Source organism: Colossoma macropomum, unplaced genomic scaffold (assembly GCF_904425465.1).
Source record: "Colossoma macropomum unplaced genomic scaffold, Colossoma_macropomum, whole genome shotgun sequence".
NCBI lineage: Eukaryota > Metazoa > Chordata > Actinopteri > Characiformes > Serrasalmidae > Colossoma > Colossoma macropomum.
Window position 1 is genome coordinate 22,691,594 of NW_023494810.1, and position 14,589 is coordinate 22,706,182.

The 14,589-nt window shown below is 40.0% G+C and overlaps 1 protein-coding gene across 2 annotated transcripts in view; it reads left to right on the forward strand.

Moving 5' to 3' along the window:
- Positions 1 to 14,589, forward strand: part of srgap2 (SLIT-ROBO Rho GTPase activating protein 2) — a 137,437-nt gene that overhangs the window by 116,525 nt on the left and 6,323 nt on the right. The window contains exons 14-22 of one of the 2 annotated variants that reach the window (XM_036559763.1): positions 281 to 341; positions 1,576 to 1,653; positions 1,890 to 2,024; positions 3,365 to 3,470; positions 6,043 to 6,267; positions 10,533 to 10,612; positions 11,564 to 11,762; positions 12,939 to 13,085; positions 13,904 to 14,222. In XM_036559763.1, coding sequence (XP_036415656.1) covers positions 281 to 341; positions 1,576 to 1,653; positions 1,890 to 2,024; positions 3,365 to 3,470; positions 6,043 to 6,267; positions 10,533 to 10,612; positions 11,564 to 11,762; positions 12,939 to 13,085; positions 13,904 to 14,222 — 1,350 coding nt within the window. The remainder of the gene's footprint in view (positions 1 to 280; positions 342 to 1,575; positions 1,654 to 1,889; positions 2,025 to 3,364; positions 3,471 to 6,042; positions 6,268 to 10,532; positions 10,613 to 11,563; positions 11,763 to 12,938; positions 13,086 to 13,903; positions 14,223 to 14,589) is intronic. The other variant, XM_036559764.1, reaches the window with a different exon arrangement.

Consider the following 14,589-nt stretch of genomic DNA (forward strand, 5'->3'; position numbering starts at 1 on the left):
AGCAACCGCCGTGTTCCGTAGCCCCTCTCTCCCCCATGGCTCTCAGTGTGCTGGGCTTTTTTTCCCCCCCTCCTGTCTCGAGCCTCCATCTCTTCGCAAATATTATTACTTGTACAATCCCCAGCGCTTGAACAAGGACCCTTGTTCATAAAGATTTATCTAAACATCCTGGGATTTCACTCCCCACCCATCATCCTGACCACCCCTGTTTTTGTTATTTGTTTTTTTTTTTTCTTTTCTTTTAACTGTTTCTACTCTTTTTCCTCTTTTACTCTTGTAGGACTCCAGCCAAGTCATTCCGCTGATGGTAGAGAGCTGTATTCGCTTCATCAGCCGACATGGTAATCTCAGTCTCTCTCTCTCTCTCTCTCTCTCCAGCTCTTTGCCATAAACACTACAACTCTTGACTCTCCCCCTTCCCGAGTGAATGAAATGTTCTGTTCGGTTCATTAATCAGCGAGTCAGCCCTATTTTGTTAGCAGAACTGTTTCATATTGTAGCCCATAAATTTTATTTATGAAATGTAGTACAGTCACAACACTAAGGACCAGTTTCCCAGACACAGAACAAGCCTACATCTAGACCAAAACAAATGACCAATATTGATTAACCTTTGGCACCCTAATTTAATTTAATTTAAGACCAAGCTTAATCCATGTCTGGGAAACAAGCCCTTAAATGAGATTTTAATGAATATCTACCTAGTTATTCTAATACCTCTTGAGCTACTGTTATTATGGCTAATTAGTTTTATGACTGCTAACCCTACAAGACCTGTGATCTTGGACTGTTTACCTACCTGGTAGGTTTATCTGATATCTTGTGTGAGTCCAACACAATCAGTTATCTGTTAGGTCTTATAAAGAATTTTAGTTACAGTTATTTATATCATGGACCTTCTTCTGTATGAACGGAGTGCTTTTATTTATTCTTACCTGTAAAATTATGTAATAATTTCACTATCCTCTGCAGCCCGAAGGAGGGTGGATACCCCTTTAAAACAGAAATGTCTCTGAAAAGCACCATACAAATAAAACGTACCTGAATTAGGGGCCCATTTCATGGAAAACCAAATTTCCTTACTTAAATAAATTCAAAATTCAAAACATACCATTCACTCCCCTGTCCTTATGGTCTGTATCTGGAAACAAAAACAAAAACACCGTTTTGAGTGTTTCTGAGATGTCACAAGCACCAACTTATTTACAAATATCCACCTACTTAGCCTTCAGCAGTCTAGCTCCGTCCATTCATGCTGAAGTTCTAAGCAGTGTTTCACCACCAAATGCTTTCTGAATGAGGCACAATACAGGGGCAGCCAATCAGAATAGAGATCATTTATCATGTCTTATACCTTAAAGGCACAATAACAAAAACAGCCTGTTTAATTCTATGGGGTGAAGAGAGGTTGGATCTGAAAGGAAAAGAGAAAATATAAGAAAATCAAGGATCTGGGTCCTTTCAACAGAAACATAAAGAGCCAAGTGAAGGAAATGAATATGCTTTTTTAAAGTCTGTTGTTTTCAGTTTTTCTTGATCGAATGGAAAATTAACATGGAGTCCGCTTGTCTACAGGCCTGCATCATGAGGGTATCTTTAGGGTGTCTGGCTCACAAGTGGAGGTCAATGACATTAAGAATGCCTTTGAGAGGGGTAAGATAACCTAATCTAATACATTTCCATCTTCTAAATGTTTTATTTTCAGTACCCCTCAGCACTGTGAAATGAATGATGCACTGTTCAGTTGCCAAAATGAACATCAGCGTTTTTTCTCTGATATTTTTGCTGCCTCATTCTCCCCTGTTCTGTTTTACTTTCTTTCTTTCTTTTTATCTGTCTTTCTTTCTTTCTTTCTTTCTTTAACGTTTCTGTATGTCTGTCTCTCACAGGTGAGGATCCCTTGGCTGGAGATCAGAACGATCATGACATGGACTCCATCGCTGGCGTTCTCAAACTCTACTTCAGAGGCCTGGAGAATGCCCTCTTCCCAAAGGAAGTCTTCCATGACCTCATGTCCTGTGTCTGTGAGTGTGCACTACGATCACCTCATCGTCTGAACCTGCTCACTACAGTCTTAATCAGGAGTCATCAGTTCCAACAGAGTTTGGCGATTTCCTTGCTCAAACACTGTTTAGTAGTTGTGGTTGAGTGGAGAAATTTCTAAATTGTTCTGGAACTAATGGCCCCTGCTTTATTTAAGCTCCTAGTGCGCTAGTGTGTCTTTTTGAACTTATGTTCCAAGTATTCTATTAGCATTTTGTGTTTAAGGGTCCGTGTCATGGAAAATCTAATTGTCACTTGTTTTTTTAACTAAAAAATTTAGAAATATTCAAATATTGTTATGCTGTGTTCACATGTTGGCAGTAAACAGACAGTGGCGAACTGAATTGATTTTTCAATGAGCTGCGATGGAAAATCTGCCAGCAGCAAGAGTGTCAAGAGTTTTTCCATACTCCTGCCATTTACAAGTTAATAAAATGTTCAGTTTTTGGAGCCATGGATGCCAAATGTCTCACTGATGAGGTCCAGACAAACCCAGTGTTATACAACAGAAAATGAGAGTACACAGCATCCTCCCAACTTTTTCTTCCTTAAATGAATAGTACACGGTTGTATAGCTCTCTCCTGATCTCCAGTCAAAGCTTGCATGGCGAATGCCGCCGGTTGTGTACCACTATGTTGCACTCATTTTATTCAGCGCCAACATGTAAACGCTACATTAAAGTAAACACAGTGTTTACTCACTTGTTTGTAAGGTTCATATGTAGAAACTATACTGCAAAAACAGCTTGTGATCTCCCAAAACCAACAGATTTATATACCTGGCTATAATAGAGCCCTGCTGGTGACATCCCATATAAATAAAAACAATGCGTGGCCACGCACTATTAACACGTGGAAACGAGATCCTAATGCGTGGCAACGACTTAGTAAGGCGCAGGAATGAGATAATTAAGTCGTGGCCATGACTTGGTTAGGCTTGGGAAAGAGATCATGCCTTACTGAGTCGTGGCCACGACTTAATTATCATGCTCTCATGCCTTACTAAGTTGTGGCTATGCTTAATTTTTATTTATACGGGATGTCACCAGTGGGGCTTCGTAGGCTATTCATTTTTTTTTTTTGTAAGGCACGATGCACGATACAGAGCAGCCAATCAGAAAAGGTCATTTTTGTATATTGATCTTAAAGGCATAGTAACGAAAACATTTTTCATTCTATGGGCTAAAGAGAGAATGAAAAAAGATCATGTAAAAATGAATTATGCAAAACATCCTAACTGGACCTCAGAGGAAGAAAGCAGACAAACAAGAAAATGTATGATATGGGCCCTTTTAATGCTCTAAAAATTATATTCTTGCAGCCATGGAGAACCTCCAGGAGAGAGCCGCTCATATCCGCAAGGTCCTGCTGACTCTCCCCAGCAGCACGCTGGTCATCATGAGATACCTGTTTGCTTTCCTCAGCCAGTGAGTATTGATTTAGGACCAGTTCTTTATTTGGATATCTGAATGATGAATGTTATGTAGACTAAATGTGGAGCAGTATTACTCTCAGATATTGAATACATGTGGGCCAAATTCAAAAGCTGTGAGTGCTATAGAACGATTTGGCCAGTCAAGTCACCATTCATGTCTGCTGTTTATCTGTGATTTAGAGGTGAAACCAGAGCTCAGTTCCAGTGGGACTGTTAAATTCAGTGAGCTTTTCCTGGTAGACCACGGCTAAATCTTAGCCTCACTTTCAGACAGTAAATGTATTTGCCTTCTAAACTTACCGTTTTACAAGACCTTTTTAACGTACAGTTCACTACAGCGTTTCTTGAAGAAACGGAACCCAGGTCGGAGGCTTAGGTGCCAACACCAGCCCTTTGTAATGTTTCCAATCCAGTCCCTGCTTTTCTGCTTTTGGGTGGGTTTTTTTCTGCTTTCCTCGTCTCTGTGGTCTTTTTGAAAGACCCTCCAGACCACAACACGGTTTTACTTTTCCCTGGCTAATGGTGTGTGCGTGCACACCAGTGTGTATGGTTCCCCTCTTTGACAGAAGACCTTCCAGCCCAGATTTTAAAGCCAGAGAGAGAGAGGGACAGTATGGTGTTGCCATCAGGTTGCCGTTAATGTTCCCATGTCAGTCGTCTGTTAGTCCCTGCTGAATGACTCCTCTGTTCACTCCAGGCCGATAGATCTTTCCACTACTATAAAAGTCCGCAGAGGTGCCAGAATGAGTTTCTCAAGCATTATCTGTCCCTGTCTGTTTCTGCTTTTCTTTACTCTGGACTGCACTGTTTATTGGTCGTGGTCGTTTGTGCCTTTGCAGTACTGATATCACATAAGTCTGGAGTATGCAAATGAAGCTTGTGATATCACGTGCGTTATACCATCGTATGATCACACCCACTAGCCATTGCAAATTAAAGATGCTGTTGTGGGGTGTGGGCTGTGGGCTGCATGGGGAAGGTTAGGCAGATTGCATAGAGCTAATGTGGATTGCAGGCTTCTCTTTACGCTGACAGACTGAGGATCCTAGGATACTAGTTCGTAGCACAATTCTCCAGCACCCCGTTTAAGCACGGCAGGTAATGTGCCCATTCATGTTTTGTGAGGGATGCCAGTTTATGCATGGAAGGCTGGTGCTACAATTACATTTGTTCACCTTAAAGCTGTGGATGGAATGTTTATGGACTAAATTTGTGTTTTAAGGTATAATGTAGCAATACGATTGCCTTACTGTGGTTTGTCCATAAGGTGCAGCGCTAACCAGAATACTGAAATTCTCCCTTTAAGCACACCTATCCCATTGCTTGAGAGAGAATTAGCTCAAATCGGGAGTAATTTTGATGTGTATGACTTAATTCAGAAGCCTGGAGCTCAAAATTGCATTGTTTTTAACCTGAGTGCGTTCAAGTTACACAATGAACAACAAATATGACACCTCCATGAAAGTGAGTATTGGTAGAAACAAGCTAGCCAGTTAATGTTAGTCATATAAGTGATAACCTTTACACCAATGATTGCAAATGTTTTAGATTTAACTAGAATATCTGTTGATTGACATTAGGGAAATACTATTATAACCTCATTTAAAAGTAGAGAAGTGGTATTTTATAACTTTATATATATATATATATATATATATTGAGGTACATTTTAGCTCAAGTCTAAAATATATAAATGTAACTTTTCTTTCCCACTAGTTCAGCCCCACCAGCTGGGCCTGTGAAGTAGCTACCCTATAGAAATGCACATGCTTTAAAGTACGCTTTCCTATAATTAACACCAAGCGTATGTAGCTCTACTGCAAAAAGTGCCCTACTGTGGGATGAGAAAAAGAATGCAAGAGTAGTCAAACAGAGGGATTGAGGGTAACTGGAGCCACAGGCACAGTTGTGGCTAGCTGTTTGTAATGGACTGTTCCCATAAATCCAGTTTGGGGCTCCTCCATGTGGAAACTGTGACCTCTCTGCCCCTGTATCTTTGCCCTGGGGCTTACCCTCCACCCCGCCGCCTGTCTCTCACAGCTCCTCTGAAATGCTGGCTGACTCATGGACTTATCACAGATCTCTGTAACTCTATCATGTACTGTGGATTAGAAAGAGAAGGGGTAAAAGAGTGTAATTTCCCCAAGGACAGCCACACATACTAGGCTGTTTCATCATAAACCCAAATGAACTCCCACAGAAAAGTTTTGGTGGATGAAAGCGGGTGTGAATTCTGAGTCCTGTGCTGCTTTATGCATTATTTGGGCTGTGAACAGTGTCATTTGGATGATAAGTCATGCATCTTTCCTAACAAATGATTGATATTGCTTCTGATGTCTTTATTGTTGAGCGTATTTATTAGCTTTATTGAGCCGTCTCACCAGTTTTTTATTTCTTAATGTAATATAAACTGTAAAATATATCACAGGAAATCAAATCAGAATGGAATATGAGTGCATTATGCAAATGCTAATGTCCTCAAAGAATTGAATTGAATGCTATTGAACTCAAGATAAACTCTGTCTGTCTGTCCCTCCATCTTTCTATCTATCTATCTTCTGCAGTCTGTCCCAGTACAGTGAGGACAACATGATGGACCCCTATAACCTGGCTATCTGCTTTGGTCCTACGCTCATGTCGGTCCCCGAGGGCCATGACCAGGTCTCCTGCCAGGCCCATGTCAACGAGCTGATCAAGACTATCATCATCCACCATGATATCATCTTTCCTGGACCCCGTGAGCTAGAGGGACCCATCTACGAACGTGGAGGAGCTACAGAAGAATACTGGTGAGTATTTCAGGATCAGATAGTCAGACGTTATAGGCTGAATTCATCTTAACTGGAATTCAGGCCGTTACCAGAAAGATCTGTGATATTAATCCGTTACGATTCTGCATGTTTTTACAGCTCTGAGAAGTAATAATTCTGAAGTAAATTGCCTTCTCTAATTTGCTGAATTCAGTAATCGTAGTCCTGTTCCAGTCCACTTCACAGTAACATAATAACAAAACCTGCTACCAAACACAGCCATGGGATAAGCATCTGTCGCATAGTGCTGATGTGAATATCCAGGCTGTGATGTTTAAAAATAAGTTTCTGCTTACTTTCACAGATACTTTATTCCCCACAAATTATCCATTCAATAAAAAGCCCACAAATGACATTACAGAACTGCCTCTGGTAAAAGGAAAACAACTCCAATAGTGCTTAAGATCTTTCCTTAGTAGTCTTTGTTGAACTGATATTTGTGAGCACTTAAACAAGCTGCTAACTATTTCATTGTGTGCTGCGAGCATCCTGTCGTCACATGTTCATTCAGGAGTGCTCTGTGGGCGTTTTAATGAAACTCATATGATCTAACAAACGCAAGTAATGTCTGCCAAAAATAGCACAGGCCAGTCTTTAACCAGTGCGTATTTAGAGTTCACCAGAGCAAAGCATTTCACTGTTAAGTGTATTCTCAATATGGCATTTTGTGTATATCATACAGCCCTGCTACTGTTTTCTTAGGACTGGTCCTGAAGGCAGTGTCTACCTCAAATGCCTAATGTACTGTGGATATGAACAACACTATTTGAGTTGGCTTCAGTATGTGGCTTAGCTTGATATAATTTAAAACAGGATGGGCTGACTTGGTAATTGAACAGGTTTTAAAGATGACTGAGTAAAAGCACAGTATGATGCCCCTGAGCCTTAAAGAAAGCCATATCCATTTAAAGCTTATCTCTGACACTTATCTTCCACACACTAGTGGACATTATAGTGGTCAGAAGCCCAGATGTAGCCATGATCCTCAGCGTGTCTGTTTTCTCCTTCACACTAAATCCGCTTGCTTAGACATTTCGGTGATGGAGGCCAGAACTGCCTCTGTTGGCCCAGCCTCATTATTATTATTTAGGAGTGTCCTTTAAAAAGGTCAGCCTTACAACTGGAGGCCAAGTGCTAAGAGAACAGACCCCTACTGCTTTTTAATGGCTGTGAGCTGTGTGGGGAACTGGACTCAGAGTGCTGACTCATGATTGTAAGTGCAGGACAGCTTGTGAGAGATCTGTTTAAGATGCTCATGCAGAGTGTTGGAGACAGAGGTTTACAGTGATATATAAGACCACAAAAAGCATAAAAGCATGCTTTAATTGATATTTGGCAAAAAATTAAGACATCTGAACCTCCTACAAAGTGGCTTACAATTAGAATTATCGTATTGTCAAGATTTACTAACAAGAAATGTTACAACACATTCAGTATAGCATTTTAATTATAATGTCTATTATTTTTGGTCTTATTTGCATGTTATAAATATTTTAGTTAAATATCTCAATAATAATTTATAGAAAAAGGAAGCAGTTAATAACTGTTTCTGCATAAGTCAACAAATGATCATAACACAGTACAGGGATGTAAGTTTTGGCAAATTCTCTTAACCGATAACTGACCGTCATTAGTCAGTGATTGATTGCTGACAAACAAATGGCCCACATAAACAATAAACAAAGCACTGCATTTTATATAATCCAAGGCTTTAGGCTTTATTGAATGAAAACACCGGCTAATGCAACAGAGATGAAAGTAGTGTAATGCAGTCTACTTACATTTATCCCATATTACATTGCTGCTGTCACAACAAAACCTCATATCTTTTAGTTTTTGGCGTAATTTGAAAATGCCTGTTGCCCTTTACATTGTGCACATTTCTTAATGAATGGACCAACGAAAATGGCTCAAAATTACTTAGAAAAAAATCTGATTCCACTGACTTACATTAAAAGTAAAGTGTGTGGTTTTTTTTGTTGTTTTTTTTCCTTCTCCTGTAAACTTATCATTTTGGAAATATGAGGTTCGTTCCAACAGCAGTGATATATTTGTTAATTCTTAAGTTAACAAACATGTATGGCCTGAACAGGGCTAACTTGAAGTTCATATACAATATCAACATAGTTTTAGCTAATTTAAATAAAGCACTGGAGTATTACACATATCAGAATGTGGAATTGTTTACCACGTTGTAGTACTGAAAAACCATTTAAATTTTGATACACTGTGGAGCACATTAGTTAGATACTGACTTGAAACGATTAGCTTTTGTTTGGACGGGACTCATTTGGTCTGGGCCATGAAGCCTTCAGGATAGTTGTACAGAAAAAGCTTTGAGGTGCATGTGCACACAAAAAGTATAATTGTGGTTTGTTTGTTTTTTTAATTCCCAAAAAGTGACACACTCACATACACACCAGTGCTGATTTCTCCAGTCAATCTACGAGATGCTGTCCTTCCAACAAAGTGGCCATGCATGCAGGCTTGGCCAAGAAACGTTTTAGAGCACTCTGTAGTCCCACAGACCTGATTAGCACTTCATCCAGCCATCTCCATCCACCCTCACTTGTTCTCTGGTTCTCTTCTTATGAAACCCAGCCTTTTATTAGCTTTGGCATTCTGCTTAGTAAATCACGTGGCACTAGAATAGAGGGATAATATGGGACAAGGTAGCAGACTGTACACCTACTCAGCCCAGCCTCTAATGACTCTCCACAGAGTCTGTAAGGAAATGATTTTTAGTGTTATGACGTTGAATGTAATGGGGGATAATGTTTTGCATGGCTGACCTATGGGAGCTCAAATGGTAAGACTGCCTTGGAATAGTGCAGATGAGGAGCACAGCCCAGCGGGGAATCAGAAAAGTGAGCCAATGGACATAAAATTGCAGGAAACTCCTCATATAAAAACTCCATACGATGCACTGGCTACATGTAATGCATTTTATTGTCATCTTCTAAGTCTGTCAGGCCAAACAAGACATCATCTTAGGCCTAATTTGACTCCCAGACCTCGGTCTGGACAGCCCTGATTTAAATTATATGGCCTGTGAATTGCATGGACTGCAGAATTTTCAACCCTCTGTACTTTGAATAGTCTCTCAGAGGGCTGGGTAGTATGGTGCTATATTATGGTAATAAATTACATTGCAGTGCACTGTTCTAAGTATATCATGAGTATCATCAGCATTTCTAGAACATTCAACACTCACTTCTAGATCAACTACATGTATCATAAAAAAGGGAGCATGTAAACAACAACCAAATACATATCACTGCTGGACAAAACCTTGTAACCTTACAGGAGAGTGTAAGTTAATATAACCAGACTTTTTTCCAATTCATTTTGGGCCATTTATTTTGGTTCATTTATCATGAAATTTATACAAAATGAGAGAGAAACAGGCATTTTCGATTATGTTTTATGGACTCATTTACATAGTTTAGTCTTAAAGGCACATTCTAAGGAGAGGTTGCAAAATCTTCATGTAAAGAATAATGACTGTATTCAGTACATAGAACTGCGACTTTTAGGGGAAGGAAATAAAATGTGTGATGGTCTCTTTTAAAATATCACATTTTGTCTGTAAACCTTAGAAAAATGAAATGATCTCAGGCATCGTGAAAACATCTTTAAGTTTCATGATCATTGTGTTTTTGCCATATGGCCACTTTACATTACACTTGTGTAACGATATGAGGTGTGATGAAATGAGGTTTGTCCATGCTGTCAGAAAAGCACAGTAGTGAAGAGTTTTCCCATTGTTCAGTCCATCCTACAGTGTTGTTCCCAGCGGCTATGTAGGAGCAGGGTCAGTTCAGAGTCACCGGCTGCAGCCGGACTCAGCTTTGATTCTCTTATCTGAGTCCTGCGTCCCCTCTCATTTCAAAGCAGCAACAACAAAAAGCTGTTTGAACCTCAGAGAGAGAAGGCGAGAGAGATGGAAAAAGTAGAACCACTGTAGGCTATAAATGCTCCACAGTAACCATCCCTCAGGAGAGCCCTGGACTCTGTCCCAGAGGGATTTTCCCTGGCATAAACTAGATTTCCTTCTCATTCTGTTCCTATTGCTTTGGCCAAAGCCTTGCAGATCATATTACATGAATGAACCTGATTTACAGACGTTCTCTCAGAAGGATGTTGGACCTGAATTGTTGCTGATGTTCATGAGTTTCTATTTTTGCCTACTTTTAACTGAGGTTTCTCTCACTGTCTGCCCATGTCTGTTGTTTTCAACACAGTGATAGTCCACACAATGAGCCCCCCCTAGTGGACGAACCAGCTCCTGACACTGTATCAGAGATCCACAACAGCGATGATGGTGAGTGATCAGATTAATGATGGGAGAAACAAGGCTTTTTGAAGCTATATTCCAAAACAAACAACTCAGAACGTTTTTACTTGTTTTGTATTTAAAAGACTAATATCCTGAAATAAACCTTAATCTTAATTAGTCTAGAACAAAGCTGCCAAAATTTTGCCTATGTGGTCATTTGAGTTGGCCCGCCAGAATGTTGCCTTAACCTCAGTCCTTCACTAAATAAAAGAACAAACATATTTTTGTATGATATATAACTCAGTAACTTCTGGTTTTCCTTTTGAAATTGTATTTTTGAAGTACTTTGGTAACAAAATATAATCTTATACTACTTTCTTTTTTATCACCACAAACTTAGTGATTTGGCCCCCCCAAGACAAACATTTGGGTACTCCAGCCTAGAATATTTAGGCCTTGATGTATAGGTTCAGCAGTAAAGCTTAAGTATAAAATATAAATGTTCTGTGTAAAATTTATTTGTTCATAACATAAAATGTTAATAAATTTAAAACATATTTGTGTTCTCTGTGACCCTTTACTGAATCTGAGTACTTAACTTAAAACTTAAACATGTGAAATAAAGCAAACTTACCCATTTTCTGTTGCATACATATGTATAATGTATAAGGTTTCTGTTGCATGGCTATTGACATTTGAACCAAATATTTGTGCAGAATTTTGCCATCTTTTCTGCAGACATCCTCATACATGCATTGTTACTGAAAATGCTCTGTCGCGCTCCAGTCTGTCCAGTAATCTGCACGGCTACTGCAACCCCAGCCTGTTGATGAGGTGTATGTGCTCTAACCTGCCTGGCTTCCTCAGCAGTAACCCTTCCTTCTCCTTGTCTCCTCCTTTTTCCCTGCCCTCTTCCTGTCTCCTTCTCTTATCCTGTCCTGTCTTCCGTAATTTTCTGCTCCTTCTCCAAATGCATTTCTGGACTCTGAAACAAAGGCTCCTTGAACGTTTCAGAGTCAGACCCCATCGAGGCCATAGCCCGCTTTGACTATTCAGGCCGCACCAACCGTGAGCTGTCTTTTAAGAAAGGCGCCTCCCTGCTGCTGTACCACCGCGCCTCCGACGACTGGTGGGAGGGTCGGCACAACGGCGCTGATGGCCTGGTTCCCCACCAGTACATAGTCGTTCAGGACACGTAAGAGCTCTGGTTCAATCTGTTTCAACAGGACTGTGAGTTTGGTGGAGTTTTGATTAACACTTGTTTAAAGGAGGTTACAGTGTAGAGACAAGTGATGATCATATTAGTCAATGATGGAATCTGTAATTACAGATCCAACCACAGTTACATTTATTAAGCTGTTTTAATATGTTGTTGTGAATGGACTCAGTAGTGTGATTGTAGCATTTATATTAGGGCTGTCAAACAATTCAAATAATTAATCCCATTAATTTGTGTTCATGGCAGCTGTGGCTGCACGTTCCAATTACTGCATATATCATATATACACAGATCAGTGGATGACTCCTTCATGATTGTGGCCCTCTTGCTCCTGCGCTCATACAGCTTGTGTATTCTTGTTATAATGGAGCTCTTAAGGGGAAATGTAGCTTTCCACTTTAACATTACTTTTGTTAGTTTGCTGCTCATTGATTTAGCCATAGGTTATGTGATCACTGTGATCACTGTCCAGCATAGTTTGCCAAAGTTGTTCCTCTAAAAGCCATTAAAAAGTTCTGTGTGAACAAGCAGGCTACAGTCATAAGTTCTATCATAGCAACACGCCGCGTGTAAGCATGTGGGCTTCAGTCTGGACTACTATGAATGGTTCAAACAGTCCAACTAGGAAATGTAATGAATGAATAATTCGCTTAATAATCCATCATGTAAACATTATTTAACTTAGACAACCCTAATATATTATCACTGTCAGAACAAAACTTCATATCTCCAAAATGGTAACTCTACTGGAGATGGGAAAACATTCTTAACTTATTATGGAAGTTAATGTAAACAGGCTAGTAAAAAGTATTTTTGGACCATTTCTATTGGTCTGTTCATTATGAAATTTTGAAAATGTTTTTAAATAATAAAAAAAAGACAATACAAGGTTTTTTCATGGGTGTGGTGATGTGTTGAATGTAACCTATTAATATTTTTGTTTTTTTATTTTTCTAGTGTGTTAAACTCAAACGCAAATAAATAGAAATTGAGTTTGCTCCATGTAGAGGATGTGGTAACAACCTGTAATTTGAAACCTTTTCAGACGACTGTACAAAACAAATGTACATAGTTACATATTGTTGGCATACTTTCCTTAAGTAGTGCATCATTGCTATGACTATTTTGAATGTAGCTGTGTCTGTGCCTCAGGGCGGATGGTTACACAGGCAGAGGCAGCCCCAAAGCTGACCTGGATGGATCCCATGAGAACATGGAGGAGAAAGTATCCACCAGAGGCAGCGCCAGCTCTCCCACTGGAGGCCATGTGGCAGACATCTACCTAGCCAACCTCAACAAGTAAGAGCCTCCTGTATACTGTATGGCTGTGGAGAAACTACTTTGTATTTTCAAAACATCATTGCTAGTGCTTTACGAGAAAATAACATGCTGCACAATGTGACATCTTATGAGTGGGATATATTACAGTTCATTAAAATACTCAATATATTAAAAGCACATGGGCTAAGATCAGGCTGTTTTTAATTTTTCCAAAATTATTTATTTGTTAGATTTGTTAGCTTTTTTAATCTCTGCCTGTTCATTTTGAAGTTATTAGGAGTGTTTCAGCTCAGGGTGCTTTTTTGACAATGCACAATACAGGGCAGCCAATCAGAATGGAGCTCATTTAGCCTACATATATCTTGTGTTTTAAAGACACTGTAACAAAACTGTTGTTGGAAAGTGGTCATGTAAACATTAATAATGATTGCACTTAAACATAACTGAACCAAAGGTGAAAGGATAAAATGCAAGAAAAATGAAAAAAACCTGCCTTTTAAATTGTCAAAACAAATCAAAGCTCTTTCAGAAATGAGATATCAAAATTTCGAAGGGCTAATGCTGTGATACTGATTAGCAAACAGTATGTTGTGTATATTGTTTGCTAATCAAACCCCATTCGTTAACTGAAAACGAAAACCTGAGGAAAGCAGAAAAAGACAATGCAGTATTTAAGTTCCTAATGAAAGCTGCTGTATCCTGTTGTCTTGTCGTTTGTGAGTTATGGTGTGTATCTAAACTGTGGGAGTGAATCTGTGTGAAAGATTCTGCAGCAGTGCAACTATTTGTATTCTCATGTCTGCCTACTCTCTTCTTTCTCACGCTGACTGTAACAGGATGAGGAAGCGTCCAGAGGCAACTGGTATTCGTAGAACATTCCGACCAGTGGAGCCCCCTAGCGAGGCCTCGTCTGGGGCTGTGGGGGGTCTGAGGGCCACCTCCATGCCCACAGCTGGGGTTCCCAAAGAGGGCTCGGACAAGCGGCCAGTGAGCGCTCACAGCGTCCTTAACTCCATCACTCGCCACTCCTCCCTCAAGGCCAAGGTAGATAGCCCCCAGTTCCGCAAGGCTGCCCCCGCTGGACGCTCCAAAAGCTTCAGCAACCACCGGCCACTGGACCCTGAGGTCATCGCCCAGGTAGAGCATAGCTCACAGGTAATCATCCAGTGACTTCCATGAACTCCATTCAGTAGAGATCAGTTCAGTGCAAGTGAAGAGCACTATGTTTCGTAGGCTTTGACGACTTGACGATATTGTCACAATGTTATTTTTGCAAGATGATGTGATCTGCGACTTTGCTGCTTAATTGTGTTCACATGGTGCGAAAGAAGCTACTAATGAGCCAGACGCCAACACAATGAATCATTCATTACTGGAGTGTACATATAAATGTGAGAGTTGGAAGGAATTTACAAATACAGGATTCACTGCTAAGGAAAAAGTTAGCTCTCACACAGTGGAGAAAGTTTTTTGAAAGATACACATTTGACCATCTGCAGGCACTGCAGGAAACTCACTGTGT